The following is a 27,875-nucleotide window of genomic DNA, read 5'->3' as shown; positions in this document are numbered from 1 at the left end:
TTCAGCAAGTCTCATGTACGATGCCCAGTGTATTCAGAAGTGCTGTCCTTAAATGTTCAGCCATTGCTCATGACCTCATTTGGAGCCACCTGGAGGTTTTCAAAACAGACCACATTCATTTTCAGAAAAAATGAAAGCAGGAGTTAAATCTGACCACACTTCTTAAACTGGATTATTTAAAATTCAACACGGCATTCTTGTTTTATTAAAACCAGGTATGGCAAAATGTACAAATACATTTGTTCAGAGAATGGAATAAAGAAATAGTGTTTTTAAAAATTGTCTGTCTATATTTCTCAGGCTTTTTTCTCACACAGGAGATAATGGGATGAGTCAGCATAACTAATGCCATTCATTAAACGAGAACTCACTACAGTGGACCTTAGAGCTTTGCTCAAAGTTGCAATGTGGGAAGAGCTACTTCCACTTCACAAAGCAGTTGTGTTCAAACCACCATACACTTCCTTCCATCAAGATACTCTCCTCTTCCCTTACTCCTCACTTCAACGTCCAGAACTTCTTCTCCCCTCTCCCTTTGCTTTCAAGCTTTTTATACTGTATAATATAATAAAGGGTGGATGGAGAAGGAGAAAGGTTTGTGTTTACTTATAGCGTAGGTTTAGAAATCAAATGCTTAATGCCTAGGTCAAGGGACCCCTCTTCCAAGCTCCCCAAAAAGCCCAAAGGACAGAGAGACAGAGAGACAAAGAGAAAGGTGAAGGCCAAATTCGGTTCAGAGCAGAGTGTAAGTGAAGCACTCCAGCTGCTATTCTAGTAACACCCATCCATCTCTGGAAGCAAACAGGCTAGTGCTGGGGATGATGTGATTAGGACCTATGTTACATATTTATAAAGAATTTCTTTCCTAGCCTGTTTCTTCAAGCATCTATTTTAATTTTCTTTTATGAAGACAGAATGCCTTGTCTAATTACTATTTAAAATAAAGACGTTTTAACTCGGAAATTAAGAAAACTATTATGAGATACAGATTTTCTTCTGTAAAGACAAAGCCAATGTATTATGGAAGTAGTAAGTAGAATCTGGACACAGAGCCAACAAAATCTGTGCAGCATTTTTATTTACTTTTTGATTTCTAATTAAATTGAAATTATTCCTGCAACAGGGAAAGGAGAGCTACAGTGCACAGGGTGGGTAAACATGTTTAACTGGCCTGAAAAATGAGAAGGATATAAATAAACTTCTGTACATCTTAACTGTAATATAAAACTATAATAACCCCAACTCGTTTCAAAGACCTTCCTCAGTGACACAAAGAACAAGTAACAGCAAGAGCATCTAGCACTGCATTGCTGCTTAACAATTGCACAGTTTTGCTAGTGCATGGTCCTGCTTTTGACTCCTAGTGGTCTTGTCTTATGATCTATTTTGAGCTACCCGCAGTTGGAGTAGTGTGCCCATCATTCAAGGTACCTGTGAGATCTACATAAAATGAACAATGAAACACGTAGGATTATATTCCATGTACTTACAGGTTTCTAACTACAGTTAGGGAAGGTAGACAAGGAAATATTCTCTGAAGTAGTCTGGGTTGATCTGAAAGTTTCTTGTGAAAGTCTTGCAGGCTGTGATTTTGAAACATAGTAAGTTTTCGAATGCAGATACCGTGATACCTTTGGCACCCAGAAAACAGCAAAGGCTTCAGAAACTTTTTTCTTGAAGATTGGTGATCTGAAAGTGTAGAGAATACAAATCTGAAGTCCCTGTAGAGTAAATGAAAGTGTAGAGTGAATATTTTGTTGATAAAACCAGAAAAGCTTAGTCAATATTATTTGACTTGAAAAACCTTGAAATACAAGAAGTTCTTTCGATAGGGTAAGTATTCCATGAAACTATGGATTTACAACTATAGTCATTTGCACATTTTAATGGATTAGCTAGTATGTTTCATGATTGTATTATTACCCTGTACCGGCTAGGATGAAGGTAAGACCTGCTTGTGCATGCCATAAGCATTAAACATGGCTGGTGTGCCCTACCAGCACTGCAGGCAGACACACCTGGAGGGAAGCAGGACTTTGAAATGTCTATACTAGCTCCTCTAAATTCTCATTTCAAGGATTAATCAGGAGTATCCTGGGTTAAAAAAAAAAAAAAGCGCTCATCATTTAAATAGTTGGATTTCTGTTCCCTTTTCATTATTTCAGTTTTAAATCATGGGTATGATCCATCCATCAGTGTGATAATAATAATTTCAGAACTTTTTGCGTAGAGTTTGCATATCTGATCCCCAATGGTGTACAGGCATTCAGTTTTCTCTAGGTCAAAATGATAGTAAACAATATTTGGAGATAGGGGGATTTTCACGTATTTCCAGTTACCTCTTTTGTAGAAAATATTCAGTGGTGTAGTAATAAAGGATCCTTTACTCCAAGAACTTCTTACTTTCTGTGTCTTATGTGAATATGAAGTCAAGAGTGCAGCAGGGCCACGGGGGAAAAAGAGGTAGATGCTGCCCTGTGGGCTTATATCCGGGATCATTGTGAAAGGTCTCGAGCTATGAAGCTCTAGTTACTTCCCTGGGTCTCTTTCCCACAGCTGATGTGGATGGATTTTTTTGTGATATTCACTCTGAATATATGATTTTGAATATATGATTATAAGAGAAGCCGCTCATACATGAGGGTCTTTTCAGTACACACAATGGAAGTTTTATAAGTGATAGTCAAGAAGGATAACACCCCCTTCTGAACAAAGATTCTAAATTCTGTAAATGCTTTCCATTGAGTTCCTTGGCTATACCAGAACAAATAATTACAACATCTTTTTTTCCATTATATAAGTTATTAATCTTAGAATTAGTAAATACTTCACCTGGGTAGCATTCAAAATGCAGAACAGATAGCTGAAAACAAGACTTGTTTTTTCATGACTTATTAACATGAAGTAGCCTATTGTCCAGGTGACTCCAAGCACTACTACTATAGAGATAGTGCCAATCATCTTTTTCCTAAATGAATCCTTTTTGTTCCTAGAAACACAAGCAAAAAAATAATTAAATCTTTTTCTATGCCATTTATTAGCTTTTTGAGCTTTAGAGTTACAATTTTATTTATTCAGGGTTATATTTCAAAGATGTGTTCTGAAGAAATGTTGAGAACAGACAGCACTGCATTGGTTTGAGGTGTCATCCAGAGAAGAAATCCAGAAAAAGAAATCTATCCAAGTTTATCAGAATAATTTATGTTTGAAATATGTGGCTCGGATGTATCTTTCTTTAACAACAAAAAAAATGAGGCTTACCAAAGCAACAAGAAGCACTGAAAATTAATACATTAGCTATCATAAGCTTTTAGGAATGTTTAGAACTTCAATCCAAATGTTCTCAATTTTCACTGTAAGAATAAGCTACCAATTAAGTTTGGATATCCAATTTCTCTCAAGCCTGAGAGGAGTCAGAGAGAGGATATTTTGATTTGCACTAACCATGAAAATTGTACATAAAAGGAGTGAAGAAATGGTGCAAATTTTTGTTGAACAGATCAGTTCTTATGTGATTAATAAAACTGAAGGTACTTCCCTTCTCAATAATACAATGTAGACTGCAGAGTGTGACACACAGCCTATGACAATACATAGAGTGTTGATGTAAAATTGAGCAAGTAACTGTTTCAAAGCTGCTGGAGAACTGGCCTGGCATTCAGTGGTGCCAAGAAATTCATTATTCTCATTTGGCTGGACCTAGCTCTGCTCTCACCTATATGGATTTAAACTGGGAAGAACCTTCACTGAAGTTGGGTTACCCTGCAACCAATAAAAAAAGCAGGGGCAATAGTCTGTAGTGTGTTCATTGATAGTCACTTGTAGCAAGTCTGACCCATTGCAACAATGGAATTAATTTTCTGACTGCTTTAGGTATACACTTCGTCGAAACTTTTAAAAGATTTTGTAAGAAGTAAGTCTGAGCCGGTGATGAGAGACCAAGGAATACATTTGCTTAAAGATCTCAGGAGACCTATGCTATCTCACCTTGTCAAATTCTCATTGTTCTTCCATATTACAGAGACTGTGATCTTGATGAAGATGATGATGTTAAACAGGATTATGAGTGCTACTGGCAGAAGGAATGACCACAACATGGGCTTTTGCACACTGAAATTCTGATTTTGATCCAGCGCTGCAAGCCAGCAACTTTTAATATAGAGAGAGGTCATTTAAAAATATTTGTTAGACGAATTATTCAGAATACCAAAACAAAATAAAATAATATTCTACTTTTCATCCTGAAAGACCTAATGGGGCTTTCTAGGTCTTGTTAACCTGTCTCTGAAAGGCAACCTTTCCTTGAGAACTGAGGGCTTTCAGTCATGCTTCTCTTTCTCTGGGGAATGTGAAGCGATTTATCAAACAAACCACAGAGAAATATAGTAAGGGGCGTTATAGACAACCAAGTATCTGGCCACCATATGCAAGGTTAGAGTATATACTATAATAGAGCTAAAGACTAGCAGGGGAGACCTGATGGACAAAAGAAAAACAGGGGCAATTTCAGGAGGACAGGATTGTACTGCAATAATCTTTACCTCCTTTTCTCATTGTCAAATAATCTCCAGTTAGAAGTCAGTGCTCTCTAAATGAGTATCATGAGGTGGCCACCATGTAGAAAGGGGGTTGTGTTTAGATTTCCAAAATAAGTCTACCTTTGTTCTGTATCACTCACTATCATCAAGGTAACATTGAAAGTCTGACAGCCTTCTTCAGTAGGCAGGCAGGTAGTAATGTCAATACCAAAAAAACAGGGTAAATAGGGATATAGTTATGTTGGCCAAAAATATTTTAAATAAATGGGAGGATTAAATTTCAGTACTGAAATGCAGTGATGCACTTAAGTGAAAGCCTTGAATTTCAGTTAGGCTAAGAGCATCAGCAGCTTCCATTTAAAGTCACAGGGGATCTTGCAGTAGGATTCAAGGCAAATGTGTGTCCAGTAGCCTAGATCCTTAGTGAGGAGAAACTACGATTCCTTATAGTGAATGTTTAGTTTGAGTGAAGAATTTTGTTTTCTTTTAAGTTCTTAGATATACAAAATACTATACCAACAATAAATCTTGATTGTTCTAATAATAACCCATCACAAAATGTGTGGGGTAGCAAGAGCTGTAATAGCACATGGACTACGTGGACTTACAATTCCTCCTGTCGGTAGTTTAAAGCTTTTCCTTCTCTGTAAGTAGCTCCAAGTGTTGTTGCAACTACTACAGCAGGTATTCCTAATTAATAGGAGAAGTATTAACAGTTTATTGTTCAGTTACAAAGGCATACCTCCCTTCCTCACAGTATAGTTTCTTGTCTCCTAAAATCCATGGATTTAAAGAGCTCTGTTTCATCTGCTTTGCACTAAGCTAAGTGGGCTTCCAATAGCCTAGAGAAAAAGCAGGTCTGAGAGTTGTGAGCACTATCTTTCCAAGGACAGCTGATGTCCATGACTTCCCGATTTTTGCTGCTAAAGAGCTTCAACACAGCTTCCAGAATCAAGGCCAATGGCAACAGAGCAAACTGCTTCCTTTGCTGTAGCTGACTGCCTCATCACAGCTGAGTAATCATACCCTCTTGTCAGCAGTGAGAAAATAATTTAAGAAAATTCTGCACCAGGCACCATTACATTTCACACCAGACTGATGCAGAGTGTAACTTTTGCCCTCATAGGAGCATGGCAGTGTACGCTTGCCTCCTCAATGCCTTTGCTTCCCTTCCCGTCTTCCATGTCTCCTGCCTACCTCTTCACTAAGCAGTACATCTCATGAGAAGGAGCCTTCTGCACAAGTTTTTATCTGTGAACTAAGCATGCTTCTTAAAATCCATTCCTTCAGGCCTAATAGAGATCCTTCAGACTGCCAAGCATTTGATGTGCTCCCAAAGTAGATCTGAAAAGCAGCGAGTCAGAATCATGCTATTTTGGACACGTGTAACTAGTCACAGGACACAGTGAAGAACCTAATGCTATGCTTTCATGTGAATACACGTGGAGCACAGTGACGTGTAATCAGACAGCTTTTGCTGAAGATTTTCTGGCCTGCACATGCAATCCAAATTCTAAAACTCTTAGAGGAATTGCCTCTACCTCCACCTATATGCAAAACATTATAATGAAGCAACCAGGATCTAAAACTGCTTGGTAAACGCCATGAGAAACAACACACCACACAAGCTGGAACTCACAACGAGGAAAAGGCAGTTAGTCCTGTACACTGTATTAGAAGAGTTGAGGCTGAGATTTTTACTTTACCTAGTGGGCATCTCTCTGCATCTTTCAGTCCTCCAAATAGCTCTCTTTGAGCTTGCAGCGTTGCTGGTAACTGCTTTACTGACTTAAGAATGGGCTCTTTGCTTATTGATAAATAATATGTAACAAATAATATCAGTCACTCCCTGCTTTTGAATGTGTAAGGCTCTAGCAAAGGTCATGAGGAATCTCAGAGATATCTAAATGAATAATTTGAGTCCATATATGCAATCAACTTACCTGAAAGATTTTTTACTTAGTTGACAAATGGATTGTTAAATACATTGATTACTGTGAAAATTTCTCCTGCATACAACAGACCTATGTTGCTGTGCCAGTGAATAAGCTATCAGATTCAGTGCTATGTCAGGACAATGAAAACAAGCTCAGTTTATACCAGGAAATTATTTATTAAATCACATTGTGCTAAACCAGAGAGACACTGATTATAATTGCTCTCTGCTGGTCTCCTATCTTTACAACTCTCCCTGAATGTACTATGTACTGATACTTTGGTAAGTGTTGCCACATATATGGCTTTAAGACTTACCCCATCCAATTACTGATGTGGTTATGAGGAAGTGGCCAGGCAGGGGCTTCATGGCTCGAAGCAGCAGTAAGTACAACTGTGCAGAATTGAGTGCTGTCCACAGAAACGTGGCCAACAAAAAATAGTGCAGTAGGACAGCCACGGCTGTACACCAGGTGTGTGCAGGAGGGTCTACCATGTCAGATGTGAGTAAGGTGTTACTGGCAGTGTCATAGGGAAGGTGTTGCTGGTAGTAGCTGGTGGTATCACTGCTATGATTCCTGGCATTTTGGTTTTCAATTCCAGAGATGAAGATAATGTTAAAAATGAGCATAGAGGAACAGAGACTCACTAACATCCATGTTACAGACGTCTTTCGAGTTTTCCTTTTGGTAGAAGTACATTTAAGAGAAAAAAAGAGGAGCAAAATAAGAAAAATTGTATAGTATTTCCCTATATCCATTGATATTAAAAGCAAACTAGAGTGTGTAATCTTTGATACAGAGAGAAAACAAAGCAGTAACTTGTTTGTGGAAATCTAAACTGTCATTACTCTCAGACAATTTACCAAATCCATCAGTTCCCTCTAATTTCAACTAGAACAGAACTCACCACCTTTTAGGACTGGGCCTTTTCCAATAGCAGTTGGGATGTGGTTTTTTTTTTTCCCTCTCTGCCCTTCTTAGAATCCTTTTCTTCAATATTAAGAGGTGAAATAGCATGACAAGTATTGCTAAACACTCTTCAAGGTACAAGAGAATAATAAACCTCCACTTCCAAATGCTGTCTTGTAAATTCATTTAAAATGCAGAGTCTGGGAGATCCTACAATCTTAAATACATAGACCTTGATGGAATTGCTCCAAATCTACATTAGTGCAAGCAGAATGAGAAACATGTATTCATGCATTCATGCAAACATGCATTCAACGTCACTTTGCACCTCATCCGAGCGGGAATCACATGACACTATTAATCACAAGCAGATCCATCAAGAAAGTTTGCTGCAATTCTATTTAAGTTAAATCACTCATAACAGAACTGTAGCACAAGCAGTATACATAACCTATATTGCAGTATAATCATGGTGCTTTGAAATCATCTGTTATACAGATTTTTTTACAAGTAGAAGGGAATAGAGTATAGAAACTATCAAACAGGTAACAGAAAGTGGTGTAACATTTAAATAGGACAGCAAGAAGAGAACCTGAGGAATAACATATCTGCTTCTACACAAATGCTAGAAGTCTAAGCGATAAGACAGTGGGCTGAAATGAGTAACTTTAAATGAAGACATCAATGTAACAGGCATATTAGTAACTGGCCAGAAGAATGAAAACTAATTACACATTGTAATATGAGGCAGGGGCATACAGGAATATAAAAAGGAAGTCATGCTTGTGGTTGTTATACTGTTATACATTTTTAATGCCTAGTATTAAGTGAGAGTAATTGGTCCATGTAGTATAGACCAATGTAGCAGTAACGCAGCGCTGTGTATATGTTGTCAACTGCCTGGCCAGGGTAGTAACAGAGACATCAGCAAGGCAGCAGGGGACATGAAATCCAACAGAATGGCAGACAGCCCTTACTTCCTTTAGATGGGACAAATGTAATTGTGGGACATTACCTGGAGACTAGACATAGTCATGGGAGCCCATGGTAAAAGGATCAACCCTTGACTTGATCCTCAGTAGCACACACTGCCTGCTTTGTTATTTTATAGCTTGTGAGTTGCTCTGTCAAAGCGATGGAAAGATTTTTCATGTCAGCGACCATGCCCGGTGTTTCCTATGAAAGGCTTTGCCTTTTGCCATACTGGGCTCAACCATATGCTTTTGTATCACTTTTTTTCAAAGTACACGTTTTTGAAGGTGGATTTATTGGATGATAATCATATATATAGTCTCACCTTAAAAGATTAATATTAACTGAAAGGTTAAAGCTTCATCTAGGTGAGTGGCATGACTGAGACATCTTGTGTCTTTAATGAGTAAGCTACAGTTACTTCCCAAGTTGTGCTATGTGAATCATTCTTTTTTTTTAAAATGTTATTTGCTGAACAATATTATTGTGATATATTCTAAAGTGGCTACTCTTTTTTTTTCCTTCAAACTGTATACAGACCAAAACATTGTGACTTAATGTAAAATACTTGCAATTTTACATCTTCACTCTTACCTAGTGAATATTTGAAACAAAATAGTGATGACCAGACCAGCCATGGACAATCCAATGCCGATGAAAGATATATACTCCAAAGGCTTTGCATATTTATATTTAATCTGAAAGGCCTAGAAAGCAAATTATCAGTTATAAGATGAGATGAGACGAGATAAATTTCTTTCTAAAAATTGTTTTTCTAGTTGCCTATAGAAATAAAAATGTTTTAGCAAAATTATGACTGTTTCTGTCTACTGCCAAAAATTTTAGCTCACACAAAATTATTCTAGACCTCAAAACTCGAGAAACTTGTGACTCCAAAAAGAGGCTTAACAATGGCAATCAAATATTTAGCAAAACAGCAGATTAAATTATTCACAGAAAAATGCAAGGTGACACAGACTGGAAAAAAGTAGCTTTAATTTTTTATGCTGATCTGCACTCTGAATTTTGGCTTCTAAAGATAAGGCCTAAGGTAAGATGTTACGAAGAATTACAAAGCAAGTCATTCTTTGTTTGTATAGTGACAGTAAAGCAGCAAGTAAATGTAAATGTAAATGTATTCAGTGAGACAGAAAATACAGTTGTCTTTGCATAAACATATTGGAATCTTCTCTAGAATACAGTCAGTCATTTTGTGAAATAAGGACATGCATAAGATAAAGGGAAACAGAAAAACAAGCAAACATTACATATATGGAAATAGCGTTCTGTGAAGACAGACTAAAAAGAAACTCTAAAGTCCTAGCACTGCTGAAGTCAGTGACGACAAATATGTGATTTTAACTAGGGAGTGTTTTGTTTAGAGATGCTGAAACAAATATTGAAAGAAAAACAAATGTCAGAGACAGACAGTCATTCCTAAATTTGTTGTTAGTACAAGAAGGCATTGTATAAAACTTAATGGTAGCAGGCTTAATATTTAAGGAGTGATTGCTTTTTATATACACACAAGCAAAGGGAGAGTTTAATGCTAAGTACTTTTATTTACCCAGCACAAGGCACTGCCACACCTAGCCCAGATGGAAGCCTGCTTGTCTTGGGGCACTCATTAAACAACCAGCTGCAGAAACCAAGGTGCAGAGCTGGAGGCCACCACAGCTGAGCTGGGGAAATGAGCTGTGCCCGCCCTTCCCTGCTGCTGGGATGCACAGGCAGGTGGGCACAGCCACCATTTGTTTCAGAGGACGCCAGGATTCGCCAATACATTTGGCTTTCCAGCAGTGTGGTGGCAACTCACATCTCCTTCCTTGCCAGTTATGCCGTAGGTCAGAAACAAGGATGGGAGGAGATCTTAAACTCCTGTGCCTTCTAGCTCAGCACGCCTCCACCCACACATGGGCATGCTGGTCTGACAGTTGAAAACAATCAAACAAATGAAAACAAAACCCCAAACTCTTCCCATTCAAGAAAGGACAGCACCCTACCATCAGGACAGCAAAATTAGTAGTGTGATTACACCTGCATCTCAAGAACTGGTCTCTTCCTTTTGCACAGCCAGCCGTGCTCCAGTCGTTGACAGCATAGTCCCAAAAGACACAGGCATGATCACGCAGCTGCAGTTCGGTTGTGTTGTACTATGGATTGGGAGGAGAAAAAGTGGCTACAGAAGTATAAACAGATATGCACCAGCAGACGGCAGGTACTGACAATTATCCTCTGAAAGTGGAGCTGACAGCTACTAAGGGGTTTATGGTGTTTCCAGTAAGCCTTAAGAATAATATCAATAACTGCATAATTTGGCATTTTGAACTTACTTTATATGCCTTTCTCGGTCAAGATTGCCAATGAAATTACCCATTTCTTTGAATTATTCAGGTAATTACGACTCAGATGCTGCAACTAGGCATTAAACGACTGCCAAATGAATCCTGCATAAGCCAAACAACAGCTTTCAGACAATAGTAGCATGAAATTACTGCCAACTGGAGCTGAACCCGCACTAGCAGGGAGCAAACAGCAGCAAATGCCATGAAACATCACCTCTCCTCCTGCAGCACGGCGGTGGTTGTGGAGTCATACCTCAAACTGCGTGTCAGTTCAGACAACATACCTCTACATGGTACTGCAATTAGGACTGCTTTTTAATAAGCAATAAGCAGCTTGAAGTACAAATAAGTACTGAATGCAACTATTCACTAGTTAGTTCAATTAAAAATGAGGAATAAAAATAGGAGTAAAAAAATCGATTATAAGTTTGCTGTAGTGATTTCCTTAGAAATGACATGCGTTACCCAGTTACTTAACTGTATGTATCTATGATGATGATTACTGATCTGTCATATGCATATATTTGAGCTTAAAACATTTGTTAAGGTTAATACTGTAAGTTAATACTGTAAGAAGCCAACTACTGTTTTCTGGAGAAAACATGTGAAATGTGAATACATATTATGTAAAAATTCAGTTATGTGGGCAGATGGGCACTCACACAGAGAATTTCCTGCAAGAAAGCAGTTACATCTGGAATCAGTTCCTGAGGAAGGAAGTCAAAACAAAATGTATAATGATTTTAAGTGGAAGCAGGATTTAAAAGATAGTATTAAAAATTAACATTCCTCACATTGCTAGTTGTATTGGGATACATCATGTTGATTTCTGCTTATTTTCAACAATTTTAATAGTCTTCTGGAAAAAAAAATTGTCCTTCAGGGACATGGCTTTCTTCGTTCTTGATTTAGGACTAGTGTAACGTAGGAGAAATCCACTCTGGTATACCTCTATTTTTTTACGGAATGCAATTTTGGTTGCAAACATCCTAGTTTAGCAGTACTGAGTCAGTAATATCAAGTGTAAAATACAAAAGTTGAAAAAATGTTTTCTATGCTGTGTTATCTAAATACCCTTCACTTTGTCACGTATACCTCCCACAAACTCTCTCAGCTGCTTATTGCCAAAAATCAAGGCAGTATGCCAAATAAAACCCCTCTGCCTGAGTCTCTTTGCCCAAGTCCTGAAGACAGGTAACAGGGCAAAGGCAGCCTCTGGTTCAAACTGAGCATGGCATTTCTTATGGAGGTTTACCTTGGGACTGAAGGCTATTTCAACACCTCTGGTTCTTCCACCATCGATGTTGCCGGAGACGACTTGTTTAGAGAAACTGCTGTGGCTCTGATAAATTCTTGACTGGAAGAGTTTGTCATTTTGATACAGGACAAAGCCAACTCTTCCACTGTTTGATGAACCTTCACGACGCAAACAGAAAAGTAGGTATGGATAGCAGATATCAGAGAAGCTGGTGCCTTTGAAGAAGCCTACGCGCTACTGTATCACACTCCCAGTATTTATAACAGATTTTTATTTATGTATTATTTATATATTATTTAGAATCCATTTAAAATGTAGAGAAGAGCTTCTCTTCCCATGAATCTCAAGAGAGTCATCTTCAATTTTTGTTCAGGTGGAATGTGAAAATAATTTTTACACTTCTCCTAATGTCATTTCTGGGGAAAAATACTGGTAATGGGGGAGATAATGTCCTAAAATCCCAATGTATACACACAGTCCAAATGACCAGGCTTTTAATAACACTAAATAAGAAATAGTAATTTAAGGGACATTTACAGGTAGTCAGAGGATAGAAGATGTTGCCTGGACTTTTGCTTTCATATCCAACTTTTGGACCCTGTTTCTTTTCCACTCTTTTACCAGGTTAGAAATGTTTCATCTACATGATTTAAATCACTAGTTTTAATTATTGCTTAAGTGACAAAGCAGAAAACCTGGTTTATATAATGGATTTTGTTCTTGACTTTATACTTTTTGTTTAAGATCAATAGAGACTGATTTGATCTTTCTCTGATTTGATCATCAAGAGAGATTAAGGTAACATTATATTTACAAAATATCACAATTGTGCACTTAATATTGAAGAAATCTATTTTTTTATGACAAGTTGTGCATTCAATCTAGCTCTCTCGAGGGAAGTGTTATGATATACAGGCATTATGATAAAGGCTTTAATTACATGATCACACTTTTTCCAGTGGATTCACGTCTCAAGCAGTGAACAGAAAGGACAGTGACCATGTTAATAAACTATTCAGTATTTTTTTATTATTACTGGGTGCATGGGGCTGCCTGGTTTATCACTTTGAGTCTTTTCTAACCCCTGTGAGAGGACTGAACTATTCATTTCATCGAATCATAGAATGGTTTGGATTGGAAGGAATTTTAAAGATCATCTAATTCCAACCACCTGTGATGGGCAGGGACACCTTCCACTAAACCAGGCTTCTCAGGGCCCTATCCAATCTGGCTTTGAACACCTCCAGGGATGGGGCAGCCACAACTTCCCTGGGCAACCTGTTCCAGTGCCTCACCACCCTCAATTTCCCTTAACTTTGAAGGTAGTAATTACATTCATATTATGTGCACATTAAAAGTGCTAACACAGCTTTTCTTCTGGGACTGGTCCTAATTTTCTACTTTTAGAATTCACATTCAGTCCCATCACATCTCACTTTTTACTCACTTTAAGATATCTTCCCATACTATATCTCAAATTTTTCTGCTCACCTCTTTGGAATGGAGCAAGTTCATAGACTCATAGAACAGTTTGAGTTGGAAGGGACTTAAAGATCATCCAGCTCCAACACCCCTGCCACGGGCAGGGACATTTCCCACTAAATCAGAGTGCTTGAGGCCTCATCCAGCCTGGCCTTGAATGCTTTCAGGGATGGGGCAGCCACAGCTTCCCTGGGCAACCTGTTCCAGTGCCTCACCACCCTCAGTTTCCCCATGGGCTTGTACACAAGAGATGGTCAGAATTATGATGCCTAAGCATTCTACAGATTTCATCTTCGTTATACTCTTGTGTTGTGATTTCTTAGTGGTACTGCTACTATACAGAGGGACTGATGACCAGTCAGCTACTTTCAGGGGCCCAGTCTGAAACTCTTGTGATTTTTAGCATGTCATAGAAATACACATGTTCAAAATTTAACCTCCCTCACAACCAACAGCTTCTGCAGCAAATGAAACAAAGGAACTATAACCTTATTTTCCTTTTCCTTATTTTTTCCTCCTGAGCAATGCCAATTTATCCTCTGAGAACTACAGGCTATAACTAATGGACATCTGGAAAAATCCCGTGTGACAGTGCCACTAAAGACTATCCCCATATGTAGGTGTGAGGATGTCCTGGCTGACGCCTGACAGTAGCAGTAATTTTAGTTGAAATGGTTGGTGTCTTTGGATTTCAAACTGGGTATGTATGTACTAGCTCTTGATCTTGATGTCTGTAGAGCTTCAGTCAAAGATTCGTTGCATTGTCAATTTTAAAAAGCAAATTAAAAAGTCCTAAACACTGAAAGCATTCTGGTGATCACATGTACATGTTCATTAGCCTATAAACAAAAGTATCTAGTTCTTTTGATGTGTTCATTTCTTGTAGCACTGTATGGCACCAGCATGCATAAAACCCAATATGTAATTGTTTGTATTGGTTAAGGGTTTGGTTTTTTTCCAAAGTAGATTTTTAATAAATATGTATTAAAAATTTTCCCAGACAGTTTTCAGTAGAAGAAAGAACTTACTGTTATTAATAATGTTGAGCAGTATCTGAACTTCAGTACTGAGGTCACCAGTAAGCCCAGGGACGTTTTCCTGTATTCCTAGTTTTGTTGACTGATGGTATCCCAGTGCTGTATCTGCAAAAATTATCCATGGGATTTATGGTACATAACACCTTGTCCGGGATTTATGGTACACAACACTTTGCCCAGTTAAATCCAGCAACATACACAGACTTACCTCGCTGTGCTGAAAACAGAATCGTAGAGGAGCTTAATTTCAGTGGAGCAGACTGGATGGCAACATTGGGCTGCGAGATGTTGCCAGTCAAAGAAAATTCCTCCATTACTTTTGTAAGGCTGTATTGGAATAATGAATGGGATAAAAGTTACCATTATGAGGAGGATAAAAGTTACCATTATATGTTAATATATGGCTACAGGTTCAGTTTCTGAGCTTCCTGTCTGATTTGGTTCACCAGCAGGAACTGCTTCTCATTCCCTACCCTTATCCTTTCTCCAGACTGGAAAAATCCACCCAAAATTATATATGTTAGTAAATCTACTGAATCAATGAAATTGCATATTGGAGTTGAACACTAAAAATATTCTTACTTATGCATGAACCGCTTTCATCTTGCAACAGAAGGGAAAATGCCATTTACTAGACCTAAGAAAACAGCAAAAGCTAAACTTACCTTGATGTAACATTGACAAGATTATCATGGTTGAATTCTGTTTCATTGGCAGCCATGAGTTGACTCACTGTAGCCATTACTGCCACAGATGCCTGAGACAAGCAGGGAAAAAAAAAAGCAACATTCAAATGCAATTGCAACAAATCACACTATGTACTACATAGTGGATGGGCAAACTGGGAGCATTTAATAAGTGCTGCTTGAAAGTTCTCACAACAGAGCCGCAATGTATCACACTTCTATTAATTTAGACAGTAAGTATTAAATGATTAACTTAAACTTCAAATGATGCTCCTATCAGAATTTCAGAAATATGCAAGTCTAAACAGATGATAAGAAACAAATTTATACTCAGCTCTGTGAACTGACCCAGCAGTAATTCCACAAGTATGCGCTCAAAGCCACTTACATTTAACACTGTTAAATGGCAAATGCATTTGGTTGTGGTGTTATGTACAGCTAAGATGAAGAAGAATGTTCCTTCTGCTGCTAGACGGGGGACTGAGTTGATATCTGAGACATGAAGCCACAAAAGTCTTATTTTTGTCTTAATACGTCTCACCTGAGAGTCTTCTGAAATATGTGGCTTTTTCAGAATCTGCACTGTGATGTTCACAGCAGCAGAGATGTTCTGTGTGGTCAGTTGGTCTGGCATGGAGGTGAGGATTTGAGTGTTACTTGCAATAGCTGCAGCATTGCTGGAGTCTGCAGTTTCAACCTGTTGGGAAAATTACATTCAACAGAAAGAAGATAATAAAAGAAAAAAGTTACCACTTTTATAATATTCTCACATAAATTCAAAATATACAAGTAATTGGTGGTCTGAGTTGTTTCTGTTCATGTCAAGTATGCAATGTTTGCAAATTCTCACTAGAGGATGATTTTGTGGACTCACAGAGTAGCTTGGGTTGGAAGGGAGACCTGGAGGCCCCCTGGCCCAGCAGGGCATCTGAGACCAGGCTGCTGAGGGACTTACTTGGAATATCCACAAGCTCCCTAAGAAACCGGCTTGTGTTTAAACAACAGTAAGGGGAAAAATTTTCTCTTACCTAATTGGAGGTTCCCATATTGCCAATTGGCTCCCTTGCTGCTCATCCTAAAACTGTGCACCTCAAAGAAGAGCCTGGCCCCATCATTTTCCACACCTTGCTGTAAGGTAGCTGAAGACAGCAGCAGGACCTCCCCTTTCTATTGAGGTCATTGAGCTTCTGAGTCTGTAAACTTCTGTACACCTTTCACTATTCCTTAAATAACCAGAATATAATTTTCTTTAAAAACCATCAGAGGAGCTTAAGAAACATCATCTGGAGTAATCATGCTTATCAAAACAATGCTCTTATCCAGCACCAAGAACATTATCCTCACTTCACTACATTGTATAAAGAGCCAACTTGCAATAAAAGTAGAAAAAAAAACAAAGAAAACATTCTTGTGCTGGAGATACTAATGTGAATGGCTAGAATCACTGTTGAGTTCAGTCTGAGCCAGTTAGTACTTAGTGGGTAGAGCTTGAATGTCTATAGTATCTTAAGAGTCTAAACACAGAGAAAAGAAGAGGCATTAGCTGTGTGGTGTATGAAGGTATGGCTAGGTAACAACAAGACTTAATGAGGCAGGAGATCTGTTAATCATGATGAGAATTTCCTTTGTAGGCTATGGAGATGAACTAAACTATGTATCAAGTCATCCTTTTTCTAATCCAGTCAATTATTTGCTAAAAGGAATAGCTTCAATAACTGAATTGTTCTAATTTTTTATATTGGAAACCATCAAAATCAAGATTGATACAATCACGTGGCTTCGAATTGTTTATGAAGCTTGCAGTAGTACGAAAGAAAGGTGAACGTGTAGCACAGGGAGGAAGGAAGTTGGCATTTGTGTTTACCAGAGATGATATTCTATGACTTGAAATGGATCGTCCTATGGATCATCAGCAAACAGTGCGTCATGAATGCTTACTTTAACGGTATTTTCACTTCTGGCTTATAGCATGACCTCGCATTCAAAGTGAATATTTTTGTTTAAAAGAAATAAAATAATTTGTAACCCGAGGCTCTGGATCACTAGAATGAACACCTCCTCCCATTTCCTAGCATTCCTCTTGGCACCACGAGCTGCCCTGGGCTCACTAGGTGGCAGCAGGACATCACAACTCGTAACAAAACGTTTCGTTGTTAAAGGCAGCACAACAGCCTTATGCGAGAACCTTTTGTTGTGCCTTGTTAGCGTGAACCATTTAGAGCAGGCTGTGCACTGGGAAAATATAATATTGAGCTCAAGGGTTTCCATCAAAGGATTCAGACAGGTAAAGTATTGAGTTGAAGGGACAATAGTCAAGCAAAAACACATAATGACAGGGACTTCTCTTATTTAAAGGAACTGCAACTGGTTACTTCTTTCTTTTTTTTTCAGTTGGGACTAGTGATAAGGAAACAAAGCACAGAAGCAGCAGAAGAGAAACAGTTGCTGTCTGTAATGTGCTTAGTCTTGTTCAGCTCCCCATGTTCATACAGGAGAGTTTGAATTTGAATTCTTGAGGAACAGAAGTCTTTCATCCGTGTTTAGCTGATGACAGCACTGAATGGAAAGGCTGCACTCTTAATTCTTCCTAACACTTCGGTGGCAGCATCACTTTGTCCCCTCATGCCCATCTTCTCCAAATCCCTTTCTTTTTATTACCAATTTGGTGTCCTGGGTTGGCATCACCTACATTCAGAGGGTTTTGATGTGGACTGGCAACTTGGCTGAGGAAGTTGCAGGCCAGTTAAAAAATTACGAAATGGTATGCAGTGTTCAAGCAAAAACAAGCAAACTGAATCGATCACTTTGGGGAATTCAGCCCATCTGTAAAGCAGGGGGCCGCCAAGAATGCTACTGAAAAAGGGTATGTTTATTCATTTTGCTTTGTGCAAAATTTTAAGAAATGTAACACATATATTATACACATATATAATACACATATTTCTTGCCTCTGTTTCCTATCACATTTTCTTTTCTTGGGATGATGCGCAATCTCGGACACTGTTTAAATAGTAATTTAATGTTACCTGGGATGCTAAGGAGTCCAGATTTTCATTACAATTCAGAATCTTGGGGGGCTCTAAAGTAGGAGTTCTCCCTTCTCTAGAGCACAACCGGATTGCTATTGAAGTGTTACCTGTAATTTTGTAAAAGGAGAAAAATATACATTTAGTATGGAAGTACTCACTCACATGCATATGACCTCAATGGGGATTTAAACTGTGCTGTGGGTGTGACGTGCTGTCCAGTGTTATTTTCTGTTTGCATGTAAAAAAAAAAATGTCTTTCAGTGCTACAAGTGACCCCCAATTATTTAATTGGTTATTGTTCATTTTATAACATATAATTATAACATACTCACACACAATCTTGTCACAGTGACTAACATTATTCATGCCAGATTCAGATAGATTTAGTTACACTAGAGCTGCAGAAACGCATCTTATAAATGGAAGGCACAGGTATCAGCACTTAGCTGTCAGAAAGATGTTTTTATCATATCCTGAAAAGCATATGTCATGAAAGAAATGTAAAGGGCACATGGAACAGCCATGCAGCAACCTCTACAAGGTCTCTGAAAGATAAGACAGTTTATGGAACCACAGATATGGTTCTTTATGGACATAAAGATACCTGAATCCTAATGCTAAATAATAGGATATAAATAGGTTATTTCTTCTATCAAACAGCTGTTCAGGAGCAGATATTAACTGACTCTCAGTGCAGTCCCAGACAGGCATGCATACAACTCAGCATGTGTACCTTAAATTCTCTGCATTTGGCATAGAAAGCTGTGTGGAAAGGTTTGCATTCCTGCTTACCTGATCTATGCTGTTCTGGCTTCAAACACCGACCTCTCATCTCATCTAATAATCTGACATCTTACACAATCCTTACATTTACTTTCAGGGAGCAGAAGTAAAAGGAAAGAAACACATACCGTTCACAGTATCAGGTTCACATTTTTCTTCAGAGTTGCCATATTTACCCACTATAATCCGTCCAAAAGTAAGGGGTTTTGTAATGCTTTCAGAAATATTCACTGTGTAAGTACTGGCTTCGCAGAAATTAACTGCATAGAAGGAAATTAATGTATCCAGATCAAATATTTTTAATACAAGAAGCATTTTTCAAAAATAAACTAATATTGAGACAATAGAAACTCATTGAATATTTTGCCCTAAATGAAACATATAACTGTAAAAGCAGTTATATAAATCTTGACTAAACCCAAGCTGCTGAGCTGCTACAAGTGATATTTATGAAGTCATTGAAACTCTGAAGCCCCATACTTTCTGTCTTCTGTACTATTTTCACTGCCTTGGTTTTAGGAAATTTTAAAAGTATTTCAAAAACCTTTTAAAGCTTTACTTGCAAAACCTTCTTACCCAGGTAGAAATTAGATCTGGTAATCTAATGCGACAGAACATAGCAGGGGCAAAAATACACATTTAATCCAGAAGATATTTGAACAAATAATGGGTGATAGTTCTTTGATGGCTCTGAACCATGATCCTGACACATTGTCCAAGAACCTAGTACTGGCTACTTCTAATGGCAGGATGATGAGCTCAGTGAACCCATGGTCTAACCCAGTACAGCAATCTATTGCATTCTTACATTATACCATACCACTATAACTTAACACGAATTTACCTTGCAATGCTTCAAGCAACCGAAAAAAATACTTCAGCACACAGACAGAAAATTGTAGCTTGGTCTTAGGACTTGCAACATCCTGTTTTTTCTAACTTTTGCTGATTCAGACCACATTTCAGTTAACTGTGTCCCATTAGCAGGACTGAGTCAAAGAAACATGATTATGATTGGGGTCATAGGAGGGCTTGGGAGACGTAGGGTGCTCTCTGTCTTAGGGCGTGAGCTTTCTTGCTAAGTCATGTAATTTTCTTTTGGTCTTGTTTTCCATAGGGTCTCAGTTTCCCATGAAACAATGATACTTTCCTTCTATAGAAGTGGTTATGAATAAATAAGGATGCGTGACCCTGCAAAAATTAGGCCTTCCTTATAGCACCATGCCTGAACTTCACTTGCCAAAAGCTGATTAACAGGATGGAGTGTCTCAAAAATGTTATGTGGTAGGAACCTCTGGAGGGCATCTAGGCCAAACAAAGGCTCCCTGTCCCCACTGAACAATATGTTCCAGGGACACGATGCCTTTCTAATCAAAACATTCCTCTTCGTGTACAATCTCAGCCTCTCAAACTGCAGTTTATGACTGCTGCCCTTGCTTTACCATCAGGTTCTACTGAGAAGAACTGAAATTCAAAAGTCTTTACAATTTCTACTCAGTCTGCTGGAGGCTGCTATTAGCTCTGACTTCAGGCTTCTCTGTACCACAGTGAGGGATCCCAGCTCCCTGAAATGCTCCATAAATGCCACCAGTCCTGAGCCCCTCACCATCCTCATCACATTCTGCTGGACCCTCTACGGTTTCTCCAAGTACTTTTAGCCTGGGGTGCAGGAGGCAAAACTGAGCATGGATTTCCCAGTGGTGCCTCAATAGTGCCAAGAACTGTAGGGTAATAATGTCCATCAACCTGTCTCCCCCCACATAGCACAGCTGGTCTGTCTCATTTGCAATGAACACATGCTGATGGCTCATGTTGAACTTGGCATCCACCATCATTCTAAGGTACTTTCCAGCAGGGCTGCTCCTCCACCAGCAAGTTCCTGGTCTATACCAATGTCCCTGGCGTAGAGATTGGCACTTGTCCATGTTGGACACTGTGAAGTTTCTGTTGGCATGATCCCTAGGTTTCTCAAGGTTCTTCAGCACTGAACCTCTGCCATTAACTGTGTCAACAATACATCCACTCTGTCCTGAATATTGTAGTGTTTGCAGATTTGCAGAGAGGGCATGCTGCGCTATCCTTCTTAGGTCTTTGATCAAGATATTGAACAATACTGGCCCTAGAATCAGCCAGCAGTTTACTCTACTTTTGCAATATACCAATCAAGTCACTGATCGCTACCCTTTGAGCTTGGTTATCAGGCTAATTTTCAAGCCAGCTAATGGTACATTCATGTCTTCACCTACTAAATGAGAATGCTGATGGAGACAGTAAGATATATTACGTCTTTTGCTCTTCTGTCATCTACATAGCCAGTTATTTCATATGGAAGGCAGTCAGCCTGGTCAGACATGAATGGCCATTTGGAAATTCATTCTGATGGTTCCTGATTATCTTGTCTCTCACACATGTGGAAATAGACTCCAAGAGGATACTCCTAGGGCCTGAGGGAAGCCTGAGTGGCTTATGGTTTCTTTGGTCCTCCTTGGTTTTTTTAAAGGTGGGCATAATATCAGCCTTTTTTTCAGTTCCCTGTGGCCTCCTTTGATCACCATGGTTTTTCAGAGGTGACAGATAGCAGCCCCACAGTGACATTGAACAGGTCTTTCAGCAGTCTTGGATGAATCCAGTCTACAACCATGTATTTGAATACTTTTTGTGGTACTCCTGTTTTCCTTGTGAAAGATGAAAGCTGAGAATAAGTAGCCACATTCATGCATGAATACATGTGCATTCATAGATGAGTACCTAATTAAGCTTTATCTTTTTTTTTTTTTCCAGTTTTTCAAGCCTTGATCTAAAAGTAGCTTGGGCTGGTTTGTGTGCATATCTATAATACTTTTCTTGGACTTGCAAGAATGAGTCCATCTGAAATAAACTTGTTCGGTGTTTTTTTCCCTGTTGATGCAAATCTCAAATTACTGCAAATACAAGAGTATTGCTACAGAATTTAAAACAAACAAACAAACAAACAAAGAAAAAGAAAACCCCACAAGTAGGACAAAAACCAGGCCCTTTGTCGCAATCTGTGAAGGAAAGTAACCATGACATAATGTACAAAAGGAATGAAATATGAGCCAAGTGGATTTTTTCCATCACCACTGGAACAAAAGTAATTGGTTTACAAAAGTTGTCTGCCCTATATTCCTTGCTTTCTCCTGCTGGCAATAAAGCAGATCACCTCCTCTATATCCCCAACACCCAAGTGCACTTCCTTCCAACTTCCCCAACACTTTCAGCACTGTGTTCCCACACTCCCTACACCTCATCTTGCCCAGCCCCTCGCCTCTATGCCCCACATCCATCTATAGATACAATGCATAAAATACATAAATACGTATGAATATACCTAAAATACATGTTTATTTTATTAGCTGGGGGAGAGGAGATGAATGTCAGGAGTAGTTTAGAGCTATGCATCTTAGTGGCTAGGTTGGCTTGACTAGCCATGTGGCCCCCACCTCCTCGTGGCCAGCTTAAGTTTCCTTGACTTTTTCTCAGTGAGGTATTTAGAGAGTTGGTCTTCTCTACCCAGCTAGGGATATGTGCAAAATTCATGGCATCTTAAGACATTTAAGAGCTGTAACCATCTAGTGAATTTGATCAAAATTGATGAGGAAGTTAAAGTGGCCAAGAAGGTGGAACAGCAGATGGGCATTATGAACGCTTCTTGGGAGAAGAGACTAAAATTCAGATTTTGTAGGTGCAATAATGTTTCTTATTATTCCAAGGTTCATGCCACCTTTCCAAACATTCTTTCTTTGTGCAATTTAAGAAATTTACATCAATCTATTCTTTAAGGCAAATTGCAGCAAATCAAATATAGAATACCAGAGGACTGAACATAGGAAATTCAAGTCATCATAATGGTTGGTTTCTCGTGCTGAAATCCCAGTCATGCTTGTTTTATTTAAGCCAACTTCTATGAAGATGTTCCAATCCATCATGAACCTACCCAATCTGTCACTGTCTCTTGGATGTGCTACCCATCCTGTCACAAGGGAAATGACATGGGAGACCTGAAGTTTCTATCTGCCTAGCAGTCCTCACCAAGAATATTTTCCTGCATAAGCTGCAGATCTTTTGAAGTCCTTCCGAACAAACATGTGAGTTCATTTGACAAAGATGTAAAGATGTAGCTGACACGTGATGGTGTATCTGTATGTCACACTGGCCACAATGTGGGTAGTTGGCTTGGAAAGCACGAGCTGGGGATCTTAACCAGCTCTGGAGATATTGTGGTTCCATGACAGGGCACCCTCCCACCCACCTACTCTATTTAAGGCAGTGCAGGAATGCCATGCTGTGGTAGAGGGGGCTGAAATGCAAGTCAGAGAGGCCAGTACTGTGCCAGAAAATTTGACTCATCCAAAACCAGTGCCAATGGCAGTAGAAACAAGGACAGGCATTGTCCTGCAGGATGCTGAGCTGGATGATGTCCCTTGAACACTGGAAGATCCAAACACAGCAATACTGGCCTCTGAGGTCTGAATCAGATTTTCAAGACACTCTGATGTTCAGACAAAGGAATTCAAATGCAGGCCAAATTGGCTAGAAACAGGCCACAGATAGCAGAGACCCATAATGTCTTCCCCAGATGCATTACTCATTTGAAAGAGTGACAGAAGTGGGTGAAGGACATGGCTTCACCTAGCAGGAAAAGCCACGTCACTGGTTGTGCATCCAGCCCTGCTGAGCAGGTCTTGGAGGAACTGGGGTGGGGATGAGAAAGGTTAAGATTAAGATTAAGATTAAGATTAAGATTAAGATTAAGATTAAGATTAAGAGCCTCTCTGAGCAGAGGGGTCAGAGAAATGACACCAGCTACTCATGCCTCCTGGCTTGTACTGACCTATCTCACAAAAAGATCCCACCCACTCCTCTGGGCACACGCAGGCTCCATCCTGACAGATGCCACCATTGAGGCAGAAGCACGGAGGTACCATGGATTCTGTAGTGTCTGTGTAAATAAAGAATCAAGATAGATAGATAGATAGATATTCAAAAATACATATGTAAATACATTTAAATATCTCTATAATTTGGTGAAGGAAGAAAACAAACATGTTCTGTGTTCAGTGTTAGCTAAATAATATTCAACTAAAAAATGCATATGACCCATAGTCTCACCCAGGTACTCAGTCACTGGTTCCTCCTTACCCCTAAAACCAATGGCATGAATGTGGGGTCAAAGCTTTCAAAAATCAAATCTGCATTTCCACAGCAGCGTAGACAGAAACAGTTTTGTGCAGCCAGACAAGTGGGAGTGATGGTGTGAACATCCAGGCTGCCAAAAGCTTGAACTATTGAACCTATGAAAAGCCCAAATTACTTCTGCAGAATTTTACAGGAGCAAAAAGGCACAACAGGGCCACAGGTTCCCAGTGCTGAGGACCCAGAACAGCAGCAGCTACCCAGGTAGTCACGCATCCAAGAGTCAGGCAGATGTACTCTGATTTAAGCAAGGTATGCTAGGATAAAGCAGATAAAAAAACATCCCCCAGCCATAACCAGCCATAACCTCTATCCACAGTCCAGGACAGGTGACAATTTTTATTCTGTCTTTTGGCAGAAATAGTGTGTGTTGTTCAAAGTAGTTGTTGTACAGGCTGCTGCAGCTTCAGGAAACAAAAAAGAGCAGTATAAGCAATTGCAGATCTTAGAAATTTGTCATAGAATCGTGGAACGGTTTGGTTTGGAAGGGAAACTTAAAGGTCATCTCGTCCAACTCCCTGCAGTGAGCTGAAACATCTTCAACTAGATCAGGTTGCACAGAGCCCCGTTCAACCTCACCTCCTCACCTTGAGTGTTTCCGGGAATGGGGCTCTTACCACCTTTCTGGGCAACCTGTTACAGTGTTTCGCCACCTTGGTTGTGAAAAATTTCTTCCTTTCTTTACATACCATGGTATTTGCTGTGTTTGGCAAGCTCTGAAAATGTTAGGTTTTCTTAAAATGGTGGTTGGCAAATCTTGAAAGGCTCAGGGGTATTCTTGCAGCAGAAATTGCAATAGGAAAGGGATTGATGGACCTCAGGCTCAGAGAGATGGGTCCAGGACCTGGGGGATGTCCACAAACCAAGCCTTCATTGCAGTTAATCTCACTTGGTCCCTAAGTGAAGAATGGAGTTGAAAGCCCTTGCCATAAGCTTAATGGCAGAAATTGTGTACCTATGCACTTGGCGCAGTCTGCACCTTGAAATTATGCAGAATACTGGAGCTGAGGGCTGCCATTTGTTGGTGCTTATGTTTTGACATGCTGACAAATACAGCAAAGCCAGAAAATTCAAAAGTAAACAGTGGTGTCGGGAACACATGTGCTATTGTGTATTTCTAATGTTCTCACTGAACTAAAAATATTGCCTAACTTCTTACTCTTTAATGGGATTCATATAACTGGAAGTTTATTGCAAACCATAGGGGATGTGCTGCGTGGCAGAGGTAATTCTGTTCTTGGCACACATCCCTTGACTGCTGCTCATGTTGTTGCTATTTAGCATTTACGTTTCAGGCTGTCTCAGCTACATTACAGCCAGATGCCTATGATGATAGTGGAATAACAGCTATGTGTCGCTAGGTAATATCTCTGCTAGCCATCGGCTTTTTAAAACACATTGTCTCTCCACTGGAAATCTCACAGGAAGGAAAGAACTCCCCCAGCAATTGACATCTGAGTGGCCTCAGTTAAACTGCTGCAGAGAACAGCCCCACCTGGGTGATCTGGGTGTCTGGCTGGGCAGCTGTTGCCTCATTGCCCAGCAGCCCTGGCTCACCTGCCAGGCACACGCATGTGGCATATGGGGCCATGTGGCAGAGGAGTGGCACTGGGGCTCAGCCACTTGCTTTGGTTTAGGAGCCTGGGAGCCCACAGAATACAGGGCAATCTGCAGCACAGCTCCAAGCCTCTGTCTTGCTTGGTAAATGCATGCCCAAAGCAGCCAGGGAGAAGGTGACATAACAAGGTAATAGGCACAGCGGATCCTGAAACCACAGTCAGGCTGAGTTGTTGGGGTCTTCCTTTAGTACAGTTAACCACAGCTTGCAAAAGGAGTGCAAGGAACTGGGAAGGTGAGGGAAGGGCTGACATTCCTTTGAAAACAGAAAAGCATTAAGCTGTGGGTTAAAAAGTGCAGCATTTAGGTCTGGAGGTGCGCACACAGTTGCCACGCAGCCAGTGCAGAGAATAGCAGGTGCCAGCATACAGCATCGACCTTGCCTTTGCCTTCCCCAAAAGTGTCTCTCTGTAACAACATGATGCTTGTGGAAATTGTTAATGCTGGTCAAGATCTCGTGTACCATTTTAAAGCATGTGCTTTTTTTGCGTGTGTGTTTTTGTTTTCTTTTTCAGTGGGAATTCTGTGTCTTTCACAAATTCCTGAGCTGGCTAAAGCTGTTTTGTCTACCCCACATGCAGTAAAACTCATCAGGTTCCAGTAATTGTGGCATTGGCTTATAGTCATGGGTTCTTCTCGCTTTATTGTAAGATTCAGAAAACATGTTCTTTGTATTTGGCTTTGGCTTTTAAGTTTTGCAGACCTGAATAGAATCATATTGATTTTGACCATGTATAAATTTAAACTAAAACTTAAAATTTTCTTCTGTACCACTGTGTCATGAACTTCTGGGGTTTTTTTCAATCAAACGCTGTGTGAACTGTTAATGCTAATACTTGTGGTTAAAGTTCAAATAAAGAAGAAACGCTACTACTACAGATAAGCAATGCATCATATGGGCATCCTCTGTCCCTGAAGTACCTGCAGTTTAAAGCCAATTCCTAGCAGCTTATTTGCATGCAGTTGTGCAAATCCTAAGCATCAGCAGAGGTACCCCCAAAACTGCACTGAGAGTTAACTCCCATCTCATCTGGGTTTAGCTCCATCAAGTCAAACAAAGCGCTGAGTCTACACTCATAGTGTCATACTTATATATGACGTATGTTAAATAGTTGCTGTTTACTTACGTGTCATTTCTTGGGCTTGGATATGTTCCCTCCCTACAAATATCTGATAAATTTCTTGAAGTAAATATAACCTAATGTACCCTCGTATAAACTTTTCCTTAGGTTTCTTGGTCTCCAGTCATATCTGACTCCCTCCTGGGCAAGCAATCAGGAGTATCTGGTTCTTTCTATGAATTTTGAATACAGGTCCATGCATAATTTTGTGCCATGTCAATATATTGAGTACTTTGCTGAGAGGAAACACTGACCAGTTTTCCACTCCAGGTTTGTCCACAGAACTGTCTTATGAGGGTACATTGACCTGATTTTCAGGAATATGATATGCAAGCCAGTATAACAGATATTCTTTCAACAATTTTTTCTGTAATGCATGATGTAATGAAGATATGAACAGGTGCTATACAGTAATTTTGCTTGTATGCATGCAAACATATGTGTGTGTGTAAAGCTAAATATTTCCTCTTTTATTCAGGAATTTTGAGACTAGTTAGAAGTTTGCTTTTGTCATTTGAAAAATAAACCAGATTCCTCCCAGAAGAATGAGAAAATTTCAGGACATTTCTCAATTCCTACCTGAGGAATTGTGTACAGTGTAAACACATTGCAGGGAAAATACTCCAGAGATTGTTTGTCATCCTATTCTGTTTTACAGCAGAATACAAAGTTTGGGGTACTTTTTAAACATCAGTTTAGGAAGAAAAATGTTTCCACCTAAGCAGCATACAGCATGGATGTAATGTTTATCAGCAATCACATTTAGATACTTAAAGAAATGAAAAAGAATCCAAAGAGCTCAAATAGAGCTCAAATGAGGTAGCATTATATTTCTTACCTGTTTTAAACCTGAGGACAAGCTGCCAAATACACAGCGCAAAAAGGGTCACGGTCACTACACAACAGGTAGTTCCAACCAATATTCTGTCCCACTGGAGTGAAGGCAT

The 27,875-nt window shown here is 39.4% G+C and overlaps 1 protein-coding gene across 1 annotated transcript; it reads right to left on the bottom strand.

Annotated features, from left to right (window-relative positions):
* Positions 1-1,495: 1,495 nt before the first annotated feature.
* On the bottom strand, positions 1,496-27,875 carry ADGRG7 (adhesion G protein-coupled receptor G7). Its single transcript, XM_069868111.1, has 16 exons — positions 27,767-27,875; positions 23,829-23,936; positions 19,105-19,236; positions 18,191-18,300; positions 15,706-15,861; positions 15,144-15,235; positions 14,687-14,805; positions 14,470-14,583; positions 11,957-12,117; positions 10,360-10,509; positions 8,951-9,063; positions 6,792-7,156; positions 5,147-5,228; positions 3,988-4,149; positions 2,833-2,989; positions 1,496-1,721 (listed from the first exon to the last, which is right to left on the bottom strand). Exons 1-16 carry the CDS (start codon positions 27,873-27,875, stop codon positions 1,497-1,499), a joined length of 2,355 nt encoding a protein of 784 aa, XP_069724212.1. The 3' UTR covers position 1,496.

Source organism: Phaenicophaeus curvirostris, chromosome 1 (assembly GCF_032191515.1).
Source record: "Phaenicophaeus curvirostris isolate KB17595 chromosome 1, BPBGC_Pcur_1.0, whole genome shotgun sequence".
Taxonomy (NCBI): domain Eukaryota; kingdom Metazoa; phylum Chordata; class Aves; order Cuculiformes; family Cuculidae; genus Phaenicophaeus; species Phaenicophaeus curvirostris.
This window is presented reverse-complemented; position numbering and strand designations above follow the sequence as displayed.

Excerpts from the sequence above, each read along its gene's own strand:
- ADGRG7 (XM_069868111.1), bottom strand. The coding sequence starts at position 27,875 with ATGCCTTCACTCCAGTGGGACAGAATATTGGTTGGAACTACCTGTTGT. Across the intron at positions 7,157-8,950 it reads TTGTTTCAAATATTCACTAG|GAAAACTCGAAAGACGTCTG; the intron begins GTAAGAGTGAAG and ends TTCTACCAAAAG. Across the intron at positions 5,229-6,791 it reads CACATCAGTAATTGGATGGG|GAATACCTGCTGTAGTAGTT; the intron begins GTAAGTCTTAAA and ends CCTATTAATTAG.